Raw genomic sequence first — 19,014 nt, 5'->3', positions numbered from 1 at the left:
ATTGGAATTTCTCTGGTCAACTGCTTATTTGGAGGATGTGAAACAGAGAAAGAGAAACAGTTTCCATTCCATGTTTCACAGGACTGGTAAGCAACACATTCAGGAAATATGGATTATTGGACAAAGTGCAGCTGAGCTGGTCAAAACATGATGAAAACAACTGTATGATATACATATAAGGCATGTACACAGATACAGTTACGTGCATTAAATGAATCATCCCACAGAGGCTCTGATCTTGCAATCGGCCACAGAGACACTTATCTTTACATCCATTGGGTAAAACAAACCACCTACACTCATAATACCTCACCACACAAAATTAAGCACATGCTGAAGCATCCACAGGAATGGTGCCAGAGTTTGCATTCAGTTTTCTTTTAAACCTTTCAAGGTCATCACAACTCTAAAAATGCTACAAAGAGTTGTGTAAGACTGTGTACATTACAGCTGCAACATAATACCACTGTCACTTTATAAGAAGGGGAAAAGAGCAGGCTGTAAGCTACAGTACTAACAGGCACACTAAGAAAAGTAACATACACTCACAACCAGAACAGAGTATGGTCTTCATATTAAACACACACACACACACACACACACACACACAAGAGACATAATCATACCATCATCCAACCAGGCCTCAGCATTTAAGTACACTCTACAAGGCAAAACCCTGCTTGGCAGCTCTTTACAGTACTTTCCTTTCTGGGGATCTGAGAAAAACATCCAAATGAAATCACAGCAGAGAGTGGGAGAGCAGGACATGGGACAAAACACAGGCAGCAAACCTGGAAGCAAATTCCCCTTCCAGAGAGATGGCTGTAATGCACAGGCAACATTCCCTCTGCTGTCCAGAGACAAGACCCTTTCCCCAGCAAAGGAAACCACCCACTTTGACATTCTATGATGGATTTTGTTTCTAAGCCCTTCTTTCTGTCCTAACTGCTTCTGCAGCTACAGAGATCACTAATGATTTATAGTTCTGCCATCTCCTCTGCTTCAACTCAACTAATCCCAAATGGTACACAAGTATGTTTCAGGCCCCCAACTCCCTTCCCCACAACCCAGGGCAGGAATACCAGCTCATCTCTGTCTGAGCAGTTATAGTACTCTACACAGCCTCCTCCTCTCCTCAGCCAGGGCTGCCAGCTAAGGAAGGCTGGGTTGCTCTTCCCAGTACAACAGGCCCAAGAAAAAACAAGGAGCAGAAAGAAAGAGATTATTTTGCTTGCCAACAAACCTTTAGGCAAGTAGGTGATGAGTGTTCCCAATTGTTTTAACCCTCTGGAAAATACAGACAGCAAAACTAAATGCCTTATTGCAACAAGCGCTCTTCTTTTCCTGGGGAACATCACATGACTGTCCACAGCAAGCAGTATTTCTCAACCCCTGATAACCTCAGAGGTCCCCAAGTGCCCTGTAAAACACTTGTCTTTCACCAAAGAGGCAGATTTTTCCAAACTAATGAGACAATTCAGTTTCCCTGGCAGAAATGCAGAGGCAGAAGCTGCCCAGTGCACCATAACCCCTACCATGGAGGGCAGTGTTACTACACACAGCAACCTGGTGGCCTTTTTGGTCAGCCTAGAACATTGGTCACTAGAGTTCCACCATGAAGGCCCAGGCACTGTCTGGAACAACACAAACTCTGGGCATATTATAGAGGGTTATTATATATTAGATGGGGAGCTCAGCTGTCTCCTTTTTCCATATGTATGTTTAAACTAAGCTTTGCAGGCTTACCAAGGGCCACAGGCCCCAGGCAATGCAGGGCCCTCCCCAGGCACCGGATACCCACAGAGCCATAGGCAGGGTCACAGTGCCCCTTCCCAAGCACACCACAGCATGTCCACAGCCACAGGAAGCTGCAGCACCTGGAAAAAGCCAGGGCAGAAGCTGTGAAGTTGCCAGCAGGCAAGCAGACCAAGCTATGCAATTGTGGCCTGGGTGTTGTGCTGGCTCTCACCCCAGCTCCAGCAGGCCATGTAGAAATTCATTAATCAGCCCCCTGGCCATTTTATTAACAGCTGTGTTTGCACACTGACACTCCTGGGCAGAGATGTTCATTCCAAGGGCCCGGAGCAGCTTCGACACACAGCAGAGATAGTCCAGGCACTGCACCTTCTCCCCCAGCACCACACTCATTTTTCCACTGATGGCTCCATCAGAAAAGTATTTTTTTCAGGTCTTGGACATAAAAAAGTTTATTTGCAGCTTGCTACACAAAATGGGCCAAGAACTTCACAAAGCAAGTGTCCATAAGCCACTCACCACAACAGTGATGCAGGAGACCTGTTCTCTCAGAAGTTACAGCCAAAGCAGGCAGTGCAAGGAAGCAGAAGAAAGCTGCCTCTCACCCAGAGCACCTCACCCTCATCCTCCTCCAGCATCAGTTATTCACGCTGCTGATTGCGTGTTAATACATCTCAACAGCTTAGCTCGGGAAGCCTGCAGAGACAGGCAGCACAAACCACGGATTATCAGGGAGGAAGATTATCCTCCCTGTGCAGAGGACAGTAGAATCCCAATGCCAGCCTCAAAAACTGCTCAGCCTTTTAGAAACAGCTACATTCATAGATGCCTACCACAGACTCAGAAATATTTTTTCATGCATTTCATTAAGAACACTTTCTGTCATCTTGTATCCATTCCACTCAACCACCACTCCCACAACAGAGTTTGAGGCACACACTGGGCAAACACTCTCCTGCCAGCCCTCATAGTTTGGAAAGGTACACAGAACTGTATGTAAAGCATATCCGGCCATGATTCAGTCCAAGAAAACTAGATGAGTTGGGACAAGATGGGCTGAAGCAAAAAAAGCAGATCCCAAATTTGTCAGTTCCAGTTTACAGTCAGCAATGCTTTTGGACCCTGCTGCTCGAGAAGGATGACACCCCCAAAGCAAGTTTGAAACAACTGTGCTCAGAACCACTATATCTAGTTCAACACTGGGAGATAAGCCAAACACAAGGAGTTATGCAGCTGTTTTAAAGCCCTGGACACTGGGACACTTTGCACAAAGTGGAAAAGTACCCCTGTCTGTTTTACACTGAGGGAAAGAAGAGGCTCAGAGACAGTCTGAAGAGCAGAGCACAAAACCCAAACACTTTAACTTCATTTTAAAAGAAAATTACACAGCTCAATTTCAAGGTTCGCTCTACCTTTATACAATTCAGCAGCAAAGAAGCATCGGTTAAGAGCATGAAAAACATCAGTCTTAGCCCACACAAAGCTCTTGCAGAAAAGACTAGTATTGATGAAACATAACTGGCAGAAATAAGTTCTTTCACTGATCTAGCCTGTCTCTCTGTGGGACAGGATCATTCAATTGACCCTTTTGATACTGTGTTACCATAAAGACGGCTTGGTTTTGGATCTCTGCCAATTCTTTCTAGCACAAGCAAGTGCTTAACCAAGTACACCCTAACACTCATGCCGCCTCAGGATACCTCTGACACCATCCCTATCCCCTCGTGGTTCCAGTCCCACCATGGCCACGGCCAAAGCACAGAGCACAGTGAATTCTGAACACCGAGACCTGCCACCAAATAAGGAGGTGCAACCAAATAAGGAGGCAGGTCTTGCAGACACTTCTTTCACCCTCAGTCTTATTCAATGTTTCAGCAGCATCTCAGCTTCTAGACTGCATTAGGGACTGTGCAATGAACTCAAGCTCCTTTGGTACAAAGACTGGCCTGAGCAATGGTGCGCTTTTTTTTTTTGTAAATGAAAGCATCCCTAGTACAAACAAGACTTCAAAGGCAGGCAGCCCCTTATGTGTTACTCAAAGGTGAGCAGCCAATTCCAAAGCCCTTGGGAGACCTCAAAGGCTACCACTCTGAGCACAGGAGAGGTAGCTAACACTTCAACACTGGCACTTCAAACAGCTGCCCTGTTCTGGGCCTGTCTGTCAATAGGGAAGGGTTTCTGCAGAGACAGCACTGCTTTTCACAGTGCCTACTTGGGAGAAAAAATAGGAGCAGAAAGCTTTACAACTCTATATCCTTGAATCCATGGGCACTGCCTTATAGTTGTTTTCTCCTTTCAGAAGCTCCTCGATTCGCCTGCTCTCAAGACATTTGTTAATGTTATGACTCTCTACTATGATGCAACCTCAGATAATCTACCTTTTTCCTGAGAAAAGTCTCTCTCAAGTCCATGATGGGGGAAATTTCAGACTAATTGTGCAAAGTGTCAGGAAGATGCAGAAATTAAAGAAGCATCACTGTAAGGAAGGAAAGCCATTGTCAAAATTTCACTGGGTAAGAAATCTCATATTAGTTGTTACATCACATTAGCTATCTTGACCAACTGTGAATTTTAATACTGTATTTGGGAGAACAAGCAAGTCTGACTTTTATTGCTATTGACTTGGAAACTCTGAATACACTAGCAGTTCATAGTCCTCTACAGCACTATTTTCAGTTTCCTCACAGTAACTAACAACAGTACTGGTCTCCTGGGACACTAGCAAATTTACAAGGCTTACTGGGGTTTCCACAGCTCTAATTCTTAGGGTGCTTAATCCGCTTGAGCTTGTTGGAAAGTCATCATCACCCAGAGCTACTGAAATCATTAGTGACAATGGGACCAAGTCAGCATTTACAACAGCACAGTTTGTGGACTTTTAAGCAAATAATTTTAAATGAGCACAAGTCCCCCTCACACGGGAGAGGAGAGAAACATCCCTGGAAATCTCCAAGAGGCTGGGCTTTATGACTAAGGCTAGGACTTGGCCTTAGAGGATTAAGATTCAATTTCTAGGTCTGCCTCAGACTTCCTGTGGGAGTTTGGAACCATGTCTGTATAGAAAAAGCATGTCCCATTTCCTCCACCCCTTTAGGTTTTTAAACCTGAAGTTCCTGTGGTCTGGGTCTACTTTATCCCATCTGTCCAGTGCTCACCAAAGCAACGAAGAGAGATGGGAGTCATACAAATACTAGCAACGAGTCACCTTTGCATTGATATTTCTGAATACAGATCATACAGCACAGCTGACAACAAAAGCTGCAGGCCTCAGTTGCATTTTCCTTGCACAACACACAAACATACTCAGGGCAAGGATAAGCAGCCCTGTGGTGAAGGGAAATAGTAGGAGGGTTTTCCAAATTGCAGTAGCCACCCTTTGGTGGGTACAGCTCAGAAGAGCCTGCAGGGTTTCAGGCACAGGGACCAGCCCACATCTGGAGCTGGGAACCAGAGCAGCGAGCGTGCCACAACCCTGCTGAGCACATACCAGAGCCCTCAGAAACTTCCAGCTATGCAGAGGCAGGTATGTCAGGCACAAACACAAGCCTGAAGTAACTGAAACTGGGCTTGGTGATAGTTAATTATTCAGTCCTTCACTGGGATCCCTCAGCATTAATGTCAGGGCTAAGCACTGTTTGAGTGCCATGTAAGCACCATTCCTGGCACTGAACATCCAAACCTTTGAAAAAAGCCAAAGAGTAGCTAGTATATGTTGTTTGCTTTCACTCACAGAGAAAATTGTACCAAGGCTAATCAAGCAACTTCTCCCCAAGACCTGATTAACAGGAAACAAAATATCTACTTCCATTTTCCAGGCCATCAAAACACTGGCCACCACTTTCTCAGGCAGAAATGGAGGTGGTGCCCTGTAGTTACTTTCCACTAGACACAGAGGACAGTAAAATAATATACAAGTCATTTCACAGGTGCTCACAGATCCTCGATGATAGAAAATCAAATATTGGCCCAGTCTGGTCTGACTCCCAACCAACACTTCAATTGTTCTGCCCTTCTGAAACACATGAGGTGATACACCACAGGAAGAGCTAAGCATGAAGCTAGTGAAACAGATGGTAGTACACTCTGAAGGAGGTCTCTTTCCACACTATCTGAGGATGCCTTTCTCCACCAGCCCCCTCAGCGCCACAGTGAACAACAGCTCTGACTAGCAAGCAGCAAATGTACCACCTGCAAAGCTTCTGAACAGCCCTGACCTCTGCCATCTTACTATCCCAGTCAGGTCTTTGGCAAGCACTGCACACTTCACAGCCCATGGACAAAAGGGGGGATTCTGTGCACAGCTCACCCAGCACAGCAGGGACAGCAGTGTGAAACCTGCTTATGAGCCTCCCCAGCCAGGTTAGCCAAGTTCTGTGTGCCCTCTCAGAGGACCCAGCTCATCTGAAGGAGGTGAAGAACAACATTCAAGGCAGGACCACAGCAGCTCTGAAAGGTTATCCAGGTAAGCAGTGTATGATCATCCACAGGAAGCAAGAGCTATTAAAACCCACAAGACAAATGACCTGGTTTGTGTTATTCATGATGACTTCACCCCAGCACCTCATCATGCTCCCCCTGCCATGGAGACATCTTCCTGCTCTCTTTCACAGTCAAGACAACTTATGACTTAGGTGTGGCTAGAGGAATGGATCTTGCCAGCAATCTTGCCTCAGGATTGGCAAAAAGTACCACAGTGTTTTATGGATACAACTGGAGGCTACAAAACCAAATATGCTGAATTGTTTTATGCTTTTATATCCATTGTGCTTCAAGACCCAAAGTCAACTGGCACTGTAGTTCACCAGCAGAAAAACTCTGGCTTTGATATGCTCTGTGAATGTAAAGTCACATTTAACACTCATGTTTATACCAAGGGAGCTAGCCAGATCATCCTGTATTTTCAGGACAAGGCATATCATTCACAGATTGAAGACTGGAACAAGAAAATGCTGTGTGTTAATCTGTTCACAAACACAGAGGCACCCTGAGCACCACATATCCAAGGATGGAATAGGGGAGACCAGAGCAGGGAACCAAGCAGGGAAGCATTCAACCCCTGAGTTATGACACTCTCACTTGTTCCACAGACTCTATCTACAGATACAGACATGCCACTGAAATGCAGGTCTGGCTATGGAGAGCCTTTGTCCTCTGCTTTAACACTGTTATAAGCCTGACTAGAGACATACATCAAATCCCTTCTATGTCTGAACAGCAGGCCCTAAGCTGTTGAAGCAATTGGTTGCATTTAGACTGAGCAGTGCAGAGCTGTGAGAGATCCCTAGCTATCACCTGGGGTCAAGTAATGTTCATGGATGCTGAAGCAGAGCAGAACAGCATGGTAGCAGACATCCAGACCAAGGTTACAGGCATTCCCTCAGCTGTGACCCTGGCTGCACTGGTCCCAGAGATGGGCTGGGCACTGCTCAGACTGCAAAGGAACAAAAAGGGTGAATGGGGCAATACTGCACTGACTAGCTCCTCAAAAGCACTGTAATTTTGTAGAAGACCCTTCCAAATCCTACCAAAAGAAAAGCTTAAGTCAGTATCAGACAGGCTGCTCCCTACCTCAACCTCACAGTCAGACTGCTCAGCCCCACATCCAGCTCCCTGGGAACCCAGCAGGTTCTGCTGCTGCAGGACCAATTTGTTCCCAAAGACTTTAAAAAATCCCACTCTGCAACAAGCCTCAGCTGCACCTGAAGTGGTTTAATAAGAGGTGATGATTTTTGATGCATTTATATCAGTGAATCAAACTTGTCTGGTTTTTGGTTCTGTTACAGTTCAGGTTCAGCAATTCTCAGCTGATCCAGTTAAGACCAGCAGTGGTCTGACACCAATTCATGCTGGAAGTCACTATATTTTCAAACAAAAAAGGACTGTGTGCTGAAGGCAGGAAGCAGCAGTCAGGCCAGAAACATGACTCCAGTCTCCTGCGTCCAGGACAGCCTGCGGTCCCTGCTGAGCCCTCCAGCTTCTCAGGGGATTAAGAAGCTGGAGAACTTTGTTGGGAATGACAAGACAAGAGGGGTCTGAAGCTTCCATGGATCTGCTTTCCTCTTAAATATGTGCAAACTCACTGGCAGGACACAGAAGTACACAGAAGTACTTGTTTCTACTGGCTGGCAGTAAGAACAGACCATGCCTCACCAAAGGAGAACAGGAAACCCTGTCCCACTAGGAGCAACTTAGCCAGGGCTCATTTTCAGAACAAAAGCTCTCAAGAAGGTTTTGCAGAGCCACCCAGTCCAATTCAGCATCATGGGGCAGGAACAGGCACTCCAGCTGCACATGTTTGCATGCCACTTGGAGAGGGGAGAGACCACAACACAACAGCTCTCTGCTGAATGACTTCCTGCTGAGGAATTCAGGTTTTAGTCAAAGCACTCTTTTAAACAGACAACTTGAAATATTTCTGGCTTAGAAAAAACAGCAGAGATCAAAGAAAACAGCAGCAAATTCCAAATGTGTTTCTTTGATTCAATGGCTTCCTGTTTCAGGGAAAGCCTGTAGCAGGTTTTGTAGCAATTTGTTTCTACATTGACATTCGCAATCTGATTTGACAAAGGATACCCGCACGCACCATCCCCTCTGAAACAGGCACTGCTGCATGGCACTGCTACATCAGTTAAAAAGAGGTTTATATTTACAAGTGCAGAGCTCAACAATACGAACAACCCCTGTACTTGCTTAGGTACATTACTTCTGTAAGCAGGGTACTACAGGAATCAGGACATTTTAACAATGGGAGATGGGTCAGGCCTGAGCTTCCCCTCTGTCCTGATGGTGTTGCCCTGCAGGGTGATTCAAAGGCACTTAGTGCCCAGCTTTTAACCCCGTGTCTCTACTGGAATCACAAGCACGGTGACCAGATGCATGGCTGGATTTCTGGCAGGGCTAGTAATCCTCGAGAAATTGAATGCAGGCCAATCAACTTATCTGAGGAAATTTTAGCTTCCAACCGCCACACCAATACCTTACAAATCCCAACAGTCAACAAGCCTTAGATTTAAGTCACGGTACTCCAGGTCTATATTGGTTCAACACAAAAAGTAGAGATCCGGAGAGCACAGCAAAAGTGGATTCAAGCCGTGAACATGAGAAGACACACACAAAAAAGAAGTCTAAACATAAAACTAGTCAGGCAGCAACAAAAATCAGGACTCCCACTAAACAAAAGCTGTTTTCAAAAAGCAGTAACAAAACCAAACACTACATCCCATTTGTCAACAAGCTTTACTTAGAGCTCCCATTCCTTCCCTCACTTTTCCTTTTTTTAAATGTCCATGATTATCTATTGGCTCCCTAGTTTTACTTCTGTAGAGATCTCCTGGAGCTCCACAGTAAAATCATGCATTAATTACAGCAAGAAATTAGTCCTAGTGGAAGTCACAAAACAAGTTCTCTCTTGCACAGTTCCCAAGTAACACACTGCATGTCCTGCACAGCCATCATGCAAAATATCTCTACCTACCCACACTCCCCCTTCCACAGCAATGCACAAACAGGTCTCTGCAGAGCCAGCCTCCCACAGACTGCCCACGGCCAGCCCAGCAGTACACGGCTGCTTCACTGAAAGGAGGCAATTTCACAGGCCTTCTCTTCAGCATGACAAACTGCCCGAGGGGTCTGGCCCTAACCACTGAGAGCCTGGCAAACCTCACACACCCAAAGGGTTCTTTAGGAAAGAGCCAGGACACTTCCCACTGGAGGGGAAAAAACAAATTCACCACAGTTCATGGAAGTTTAAGCAGTGCCATTGAGGGTGCTCGTCACCCTTAAATCGAGCACCTGGTTGCAATAAAAAGTTGAGGGACTCAGAGGGCTGTTCAGGTCTGGGTCTTCACCTACATTTGCACATGCAAAGCACAATACCATCTTCCAGGCATTAATTTAGGGCAACAGTCCAGCTCCATCCTATGTAACCAAGCAGCGTCCAGCTGAGATTACCAACTTCACTGGCCCTTCCATGCTTCCACCTGACTGCTTTCATACAGCTCTTGGAGCAGTTATTTCTCCTGAAGTCCAAGAGACAAAGATGCCTCAAAGACCCCTTCCTGCAGATCAGAAAAGATCCTTCAGGAATGATATGTATGATGGTCAGCGTTAGTCCCAGGGATTTTTACACACACCAAACAGCAGAATGAAACCTGTTTCTGCTATTTTAGAAAAACAGAACTGCTTCTCACTTTGGGAAGCAGAGGAGCACATATGTAGCAGAGGGAGTGTCTCCACAGATACCCAACATCTGTAAGATCTTTGATAAAGGGCCCACTCCCTTTCACCTTGCCCCCTCCAGCTGGCCCACCGATGGCAGACCCTAACTTATCTGAGCTAATTCAGAGCAAATCACTTCAGGAAACCAAGACCTGCACCTAACTCCTCATAATGCCAAACTGATTCTGCCAGCCAAACCCATTCTACCAGCAAACTCCCCACCAGTTCCTTTGCACCTCCTTTGCACTGATCAACAGCTCTCACTAATAAGATAGACAAAATCCAACCCTGAAACCCTAATTTGATGGTGCAGAATGAATCCATGATATCCCTCCCCAGGGGCTCAGACAACCCTGGCTGCACACTGGGAGACAGAACAAAGGATAAAATGGAGCTCTCCCAAAAGGCACCTGTAAGGAAAGCAAAATGAAACGTACCACAGAACACCCAGGGTATGTAGCAGCAGATCCCAGCCCTGAAAAGAAGTGTGCAGACCACAGAGCCAAAATCAAATGCCCACCATATGTGGAGGTACAAGGGGCTTTTGTCTCTTCCAGTAGAAGTCGCTGCAGAATACAGACCAACAAATACCAACACAGCACGTTTCACTGGCAGTCCACAGACTGCATGAAATGTACATACATGCACATGCATACACTGAGGTCAAGCACAAGCACCAAGGACTTTCCCCTAGACAACTTTGAGGAAGCCAGGCAGGTTTTTCTCTTGCTTGGCAAGAGAAGAATACTGTGTTCCTTGGTACTAAAGAGCCATCTAAGGGAAACTCTGACCTGAACCAGAGCTCTGAGAACAGGATGCTGGGGAAAGACCATTTTTAGGTATAGTGTCATTTACCTCTCCAGAAATTTTATATACACCCTCCACTTCAGGAGGGAAATTTTGAAGCATTACTGTTTTGAGACCCATGAATACACTTTTAAGACGTGTATTACAAGCATTTCTTATTTATTAGCAAGCCTTCACAAAAGGGGAGGGATTAAGTTTTCTATTTATGGAGACGGAGAGCTACACAAAGGCTGAGTGATTTGCCCAGGGTTACAGGTGAATCAGTGGTAGGGACAGAACGAGGTGCCCTGACTCAGAGGCACCTGCTGTCAGCACAAGGCAGTGTCACCCAGCTCTTGCACTCCCTGAAGCCAGGCTTAAGTCATCCTCTCCTCATGACACCAGTTAATTCTCAGCCAGTGAGTGCCTGTCAGGAATTCTCCGAAACACCAAGAAGAATGATGGATTTTAAGAACCAATTATACCCATCAGAAGGTAACCCCGAGGAAAGGAGGTCTGAGGCACACAGAGGAAAGCACTTCCCAACCCGTGGAACACAGATGCTCTCTGAATAGATACCTCCAAGACATGTTTCACATCTTTTATATCATCCTTCCCTTCCCCACATGCTCACAGAACTCTCCTATGCAGAGTGAGAGCAATTGCTTACACAGAAGAGGCGTTTCTATATTCTCAGCTCCCAGTAATGCATGTTAGCAGCTGGTAACATGGAGGAAGAGGCAGCACTGCATTTCTCCTATCAGTCATCTGTAACAACTCCACACACCATAGTGTGGGAAATCTCAAAGCTTTCTGATACAGACAGGGCTCATATCACACAAGTAAAAAGAATGCTTCAAAAGAGGCGTACGAGCTTCAGGAAAGATCTGCAGCAGAGCAAAGAACCCAACTAAAAGACAGTTCAGTCACGGATCATTTAGTTCCTCTGCATCACTCTACAGTTATACCAAGTCTCCCAAAGCAGCATCATCAGTACAGATGGAAACTTAGACAACAAAGTTAAAGCATGCTGCTGCACCACACAGCACTCACCTTGCTGCCTATATCTTCTCGCTTGTTCCCAGGTTTGCTTCTCCTCAGCTTAATGGAAGGGGAACGAAGAAGATTTTTGATCCGACTTGTTATCGTAGACCCTTCGACTGACATCATCTCCAGGTGCCACGGAGGTGTTCACCCCACACACAGGCTGTGCCTGGGGAAGGAGCCCAGGCTTGAGGCAGAAACACCGATGTGCTCAGCTTGGCTCCCACGCATTCACATATCTCTCAGCAATTCTGCTCGGGAACTCCGCTCCTGTTACAGTGCAAAGCTATTCACAGAGGCTGGCAGACTTTCCTTTTGCAGATTCCAGAGGATCAAATCAGCAGCAATCAAAACTGAAAGATGCACCGTGAGTCAATAGGATATTCACAAAAAATTGAATTCTAGCCTCATTCTTTGAAAGAAATATGAACACAAGTGCTTATAGGGATGGAGGCAGCATTACTATTTTCAGAGGTTTCCACACAAATTATCACCCGTTTAGTATCAATTAACACATCTACACCAACTCCCAAATCCAAAATTGAGATTTTGCACTTCACTATCTTTGAATTGCAAAATTATCTTACGATAAAGACAAAAATTCCCAGCCCTTGCTTTAGCTCCATATACATCCATCCCACCTTATACCTCACAGCCTGGAAAGCACAATGCTGTACTTGACTATTAAACACCGAGTCGCAGAAAAACCCGAGAATACACACGGGGGAGTTTTTAACTCTCACAAATCTATCTCTGTTTTAAGTCCACACAATTACATAGTGTGTGATACCAGATAATAAAGGCATTTGATGTTTCCACGTCCCCCCACCCCTATTTATAAAGTGAATCAAGGAGGCACTATAGCTGCTGCCAAGGATTACAGACCCCCCGGCCAAGACCATCACCTTTCCCGAAGTAGCCGGTGGGAAGAGGGATGCAGTCAGAGCCTGCAGTGAATTATCCTCTCGGCTTCTGTGCAAAATGGGGGCGGGGGGAAGAAAGAGAGAGACAGAGAGAAGGGGAGACAGAAGAGAGGAGAGGAAGAGAGAAACGTCCAAGCCTAACGGCAGCCTCCTCCCTGCGGCGGCAGCGCTGCGGGTGAGGGGCCGCGCCTCCTCCCCCCGCCCCAGCTCGCCCCGCCGCGTTGAACCTCTCCTACCTGCGCCCAGGAACGCCGATCCCGGCGCCCACGGTGCCCCGCAGCGCCTGCCCATGCAGCCGGCCTGCCCCGAGGAGGGGCCGCGGCGCGGGCCGCCCCCGCGGGCGGGGCGGGGGCCGTCCCCTGGGCGGTGGCGGCGGGGAGGGGGCGGCAGCGAGGGGGCGGCTCCGCAGTGCCCGGTGCGGGCCAGGCGCCGGGGCCAGGCCGGGACCCGCCCGCCGAGCCCGCCAGCGCAGGGCGCGCGCCCGCCCGTCCCGCCCGCCCCGGCTCCGGCCCGGCCGCCCGGCAGCGCTACGGCAGCCCGCGCGGGCCAAACCGCGTCCGAGGGGCGGCGGAGGGAGACGGGCGGCGCTGGCGGAGGGATCGCAGCACGGCAGATCGTGTCCGAGCTGTGTTGGGGCCCGTGCCGGGCCGTGCCCGGGCCGTGTGGAGGGTCCGTGTCCGAGCCGTGCCCGGGCCGTGCCCGGAGAGGCCGCAGGCGCTGTTCGAGCTCCGTCGCGCTCTAATGGGGATCCGAGGGTGCGTCTCCCACGCAAGGGCCAAGTGAGACCAGGGGGAAGGTCAAAGGCACGTTAGAGGCCCGTTCTGCTGTGCCTGCCGCCCCTCAGGACCCATGGCTGCGCCCTTCGCCTCCACCGTGCCCTGACATCCTGTCCATCCTGTCCATCTTTTCCTGGTTGAACCTGTTACTGTAGTGTCTCCTGCAGAAATGGAACATGGGCTGGCTTAACATGCAAACTTCATATGGTAGTTCCCAACAACAACCAAACTACACACGCCAACAGCTAAGGTAATGTGGAGCATCCCTTGAACAGGGACACCAGAAATTTGGAAAATTGGTCCATACATAATGCAAGAGGTAGGACAACAGCAGTTGTCATGTAACCCATCTCAGTCTCTCAAATGGGTTGAATTGTTCGTGAAAATTAGTGTATCTGCAATTCAACTGCACTGTTTGCTGACCCTCTGTCTGTAGTTGTTCCTTTCGAACAAAAGCGTTCACAAATTTTGGGTGCTTCCTTCCCCTTCAGATGGGTCCGCACACCACACCTGGGGTGTGGCTGTCGCTGGGGGTGTTACAGTGACCTGACTGCCCCACACACCTTCCTGGCTGGTCACCACATCCTGCCTGTGCCACAACAGGAGTCTCTGAGACCATGTCACCTGGCTGCCCTGGGGTGGGAGAGGGGACAGAGAATGTCACCTTGTGCCCCCATAGTGTGGGACAGCTGACACTTCACATCTGGAGTGTGGATCTTTTACTGGAGCTGTGATGTTCACAGAGGTGGTGAGGAGGCTGCTGGCAAAGCCACACCCATAAGCAGCTGAGCTGGCTATTCCTGGACGACCACGGGAGCCCACTACCACACAATGGCATGGCAGGGCCCCACTGCATAGGTTCCCAGCTATGAGGAAGTCCTGAAGATCTTTCTCCCCTCAGCTCTTCAAAGTTTTTGTCATGAGTCTGGCAGCCTGCTGGCACATCAAGACACCCATGGAGTCAAAAGTTTGGATACTTGTGTGCTGGCTCCTAGCAGGTGAGAGCCTAGAAGCAAATACACATCAGGCCAGCAAGAGGGCTTTGCCCTGGGGCTGTCTAATACCTGTTCCCCAAGGAAGAGTTCAGGAGGCACTATGCTAATTCCTTTTCTTCCCAAGTGGGAAGAGAGACAGCTGCCCTACCATGCTATGGCAGCTACTAACCACATGAGAGGAGGTGGGGAGGCAGATTTCTCAAGCCAGCCAGCCTGAATTGCTGTCTGAGGGCATACATATAGCATGTTGCTCTCTCTCTTTCAGCCCAAAGAGATTGCATGTATCTACACTGGTCACACCACAGCCCTGAATGGGGGAAGGAAACCAGCCTTTTGTGGCATGGGAAAGTCCTGCTAGCATCCTCTTCCTTAACATGCCCTGCCATTTACTGCAATTTTTCCTACATCATTGGAGTATCTTTCTGGCTCCCTATTCCCTGCTGTGGGTGACCTGCTCCCTTTTCTGTCTTTGGTGACTGTCCTGTCTTCAGTGACTAACTCAAACCCAGACTATTCATAGCCATTGGAGATAATCCTTCCAAAAATAAAGGCCATGAAAATTTGCTGAAGTTCAGGCAGAGATTTACAATGACAAATGATCTACATGGGTTATGGTCTTCCCCATGGTAGCCAGCACACTGCTGGCATCACAGCCTGTGACTGCAAACCTGCACCACCGGAATTTCAGGAAAAGTTTGTTTGCATTCCAGGTGGGATTCTGAACAGGCACAAGGGCTTGCAGGACTAGGATCTTAAGGTTTATCTGGTCAGAAACCTGCATAAATTGATGAAAACACCCATAGGGCATGCTTCTAATCTCTATCAGTAACTTGCAGGAAGTGAATTTAAAATGTCAGTGTCTAACCTTTGATAGCTTTTGTTTTGATACATGTGCCAGAGAGAAATCAGTGCTTGTTGCTGTATCACAATGTCATAAGGTTCTGGGAACTATGGCTTTTTAAAAGACATAAAATTTTGTGTGATTTACAACAAAAGTGCAAGAGTTGGCAACATTGAAATTGTTTTTAAAATGGAAGTATTTGATGCCTATGGAGCTAAGAGTGTATATATAGAATCATGGAATCATGTGAGTGTCTTAGCTTTCAGCCCCAGACATAGTCTGCGACCTGAGAGGAGGCACACAAGAAAAGGAATCTTTTAGAAAACGTGAATATTGTCCATTCCTACCAAAGCTCTTGTCCTATTGCTCAACAACAGTGTCTTTATGCTAAAGGTGAGGAGAAACTCATGAAGGAAACCAGGCCTGCTGTTGCAGCAAAATAAAATCCCTCTTCTAGGGAGATTTACACATAGGGTTAGCTTAATCCAGGCTATCAGTTCTAGTGAGTGGAACTACTCCCAGTGGATGTGGAGTTTGAAAAGGGCACTAGCCCGTACAGGACTGGGACCTGGCACTGCACAGGAAAAAAAATGTAGTCAATAGTTCTTAAATTTCTACTGTTCAACACTAAAACATCAGAGTCATCACATTTCGGAGAAGGGCATACATTTGAGAAAGAGCTGAGGGATGTCTTTGAAAACAAGGGACAGCTGAGATGTATGCTTGGGAGATGCTGTTTAATGCAAGCAGAATTGTTCCTCTTTTGTTGGAAGCTGAGCACAGCATAATGTGATTTGTGATTACAATTCTTTGTGTCTGTGAAGTGACTGGAGACAGGCTAACTCTGAAGCATCACTGAACTTTTAAACTCACTGAAAAGGAACTTGGACAGGGAACGGATGTTTCTGATTTTCAGACTAAAGCATACTACCTTTCTAGTTATTTTTGAGGCAGCATGAAATGTCACAGTTTCTTCAGTTTGTCCTAAAGAGAAAAATCTTGCCAGTGGTTTTTAAAGAAACTTTTTCTATAGTTTCATTAATAAAAACACTTGCTCTTTTTTCTTTGGTCTCAATAATACAAAAGGGAAACAGGCAGGAAACAACAGTTTCCTTTAGGTATTGCAGTTCAAGTCTCACCACATACCTGTTTCATTGTTAGAGGTATAGGATTTCCCAATTGTAGTATCAAATCTATGGAAGGTTATGAAAGTGAAAAACCCTTGCACTGACTCTGCAACCACCGGAGCTTTAGCTGGAGTGAAACCAGAGCAGATGATACTGTCCTGCATGGCTTCTGTTCTATCAGCCCTGTCCTCCAAGAAATACCAAGCCACTTGAAATGGAGAAACTGCTTTTCATCCAGTGGCATGACTTGAAGCAATTGGTAAACCTGCTGCTCCATGACAAGCTTCCTGATGGTGATCTTGCTCGTGGTGTCCAAAATAAGCTTTCCTATGGTAGCAGTCAAGCTGGTAATCTGCTGGCCAGCCATTGTGTCAAAGCTCATTAAAGATGCATGTGTGGCTTGTGCTGGGGCAAGTATTTCACTCTGTGCTCACTCACCCCAGTACTTGCTGCTGTTTCTTTTGTTGTGCCATTATTGCCTCCTCGCTATTGCCACAGATTACCTTTATTTCTGAACAAGGCTTAGTATGTTCCTGTAGGGCCTATCTCCACAGGGCAGCGCCTTGACTGAGATCAGTTAATGATAACCAAAAGCAACAGGACTTTCAGCTTCACTCTAGAGTCATGAATTCTTCCTTGACAGAAAGGATAATGTACCATGAATAAATTATGTCATTTATCTTTGACGTTTCCAGCATTTAGTCTTGAATTATGTGTTCTCAAAGAGGTCTTTCTGAGAGATGCCTTAAATAATGAAAGAACAGATGCCTCAACAAATTAAATGCCGTATTTTTAAGCACTTGGTGATGAAGTATCTGAAAATGTTTTTCTCTGTTGCAGAAATCCTCTGTGCTTCTCTAAGAAATAGCATTTTTCAATAGTTCTGTAATCCTGTAGGGCTCCGAGCAAAAGGAACATTTTCTGGTTAAGAAAAATGTTACTTTTCTAGTAAAAAAAGTTACTTTTCTAGTTAAGAATATGGTGATAGAATAAGAGCACATAAAAGAAGACACAAAGCAACAGAGCAGAAGTGCTATATGAGCCCTCTCAGTGTGATATTAAACCTTTCCTTTGAAATTGTTCACCTTACAACACTCTTCTTACTACCTGTGGCCAGGCAGGGAGCATAGGCCGAGTCTCCAGGCAGCCGTGCTGACACGCTGAGAGCAGGTAGTCCTGTGAGTGGATACACTAAATGCTTTCCAAACTCTCTGTGTGATGGGGCTGCAAGGTGCTCTGTGCCTCTGAAACCCTGATGTACTGATACCATGTCGCAGCCAAACCCCTGGGTGGCAGCTTGCTCAGATTGGGGTTTTGCCATTTTAAATTTGTTTTCTTTGTCAGAGAAGCAGATCTGTGAAAGAATTTCATTTTTTCAGAAACCAGGGTCCTGGAGCTGACCTGTTCTCTGGTACTAGAGGGAGCTCCAAACTGGAAGCTGTGGCAACCAGCATGAGCAATTGAGGCCAGCTCAGCGACCAGGTGAGTTAGTCAGGGAGCAGCATCCCACTCATGCAGATTCAGAGCTCCCACACAGCTTAAAGGATGGGTTGATCACCTGCACATTTGCATGCAGAAATAGTGGGGACAGACATTTTGTTCCATGCCCTTACTGCTATGCTCCTGAGCAGCTTTCAGGCCAAGTGAAGAGCAGAGAACATATTTTTCTCACAAGCTTTAAAGTCTGTGTAAGAGAAGCATTTGGTCTTCTTCTGTAAAAGCTGCCTATCCTCCAACCTCCAAAGGACCATAGTGCTGCTTTCCAGTAAGGATAATGACTGTCATTTCATCCTCACAGGATGTTGATTCAGCAGGGTCATTATGGCTTTTTCCTCATGTTGACTTCTTGTTAGAGCAGTGAACAGAAGGCACTCAGATGTGGAGAGAGGGTGGAGGAAGAAAGATAAACAGCTTTGGCCTAGTCCAGAATGAAAATAACATATATGTAAAATATATGAGAAACTAGACAGGTAGAGTGTAAAAGAAAAGCAGCTACCAGCAGTATACAAAGGGCAGTTTCATGTTTAACTTTTCTCCAACCATGAAAATGACTGAGAACTTAATAATAATTTCATTATTAACCTCTTAATTAAATGTGAATTTGCCCTGGCAAAAGCACCAAGAATTCTTTTCTGGACATACAGAGGTCTCCAAAGCCCAATGTGTCAGGTGATGAAACCCAAGCAGAGTTAGTTGTTTTTGTTGCCTTGTTTGCTGGCAGTGAGCTTTGTCCCTTCCTCTCTCTCATTTATTGCCACAGCTACAAGGGATAAGCAGAATGAGTTTCTGGAAATTGTTTCCAACCATAGCTTAGGCCTTTTTAACAGGCTCCTGATACCTGACTTAAAATGTTTAGAATCGAGCCAGCAGTTACATGGGATCTTTTCTTCATCTGTTCCCATTGAAAAGTCATGTAAACACCTATGGTTCATAATGCATCCAGGGAGAATATGCTTATATCATAGATCCCAGCTGTGCTTTAAAAAAAGAAAAATATACATGCATGAATGCCATTCAGCTGGTTGCTAGGAAATTGTGCTGATAAAGAGA

At 46.5% G+C, this 19,014-nt stretch overlaps 1 protein-coding gene across 4 annotated transcripts in view; it reads right to left on the bottom strand.

Moving 5' to 3' along the window:
- The window catches only part of MAPKBP1 (mitogen-activated protein kinase binding protein 1), a 529,170-nt gene extending 516,088 nt beyond the window's left edge, over window positions 1–13,082 (bottom strand). For 2 of the 4 annotated variants that reach the window (XM_050975226.1, XM_050975225.1), the window contains exons 1-2: window positions 12,708–12,917; window positions 11,812–12,155 (exon numbers count right to left, since the gene is read on the bottom strand). In XM_050975226.1, coding sequence (XP_050831183.1) covers window positions 11,812–11,928 — 117 coding nt within the window. In that variant the 5' untranslated portion in view covers window positions 11,929–12,155; window positions 12,708–12,917. Of the gene's footprint in view, window positions 1–11,811; window positions 12,156–12,707; window positions 12,919–12,961 lie in introns of those variants that run through there. The other 2 variants (XM_030239799.2, XM_050975227.1) reach the window with 2 other exon arrangements.
- Between the last annotated feature and the right edge of the window lie 5,932 nt (window positions 13,083–19,014).

Source organism: Serinus canaria, chromosome 5 (assembly GCF_022539315.1).
Source record: "Serinus canaria isolate serCan28SL12 chromosome 5, serCan2020, whole genome shotgun sequence".
In the NCBI taxonomy this organism is placed as follows: domain Eukaryota; kingdom Metazoa; phylum Chordata; class Aves; order Passeriformes; family Fringillidae; genus Serinus; species Serinus canaria.
Note: the sequence above shows the minus strand (reverse complement) of the source record. Positions and strands in the feature narration are given on the sequence as shown.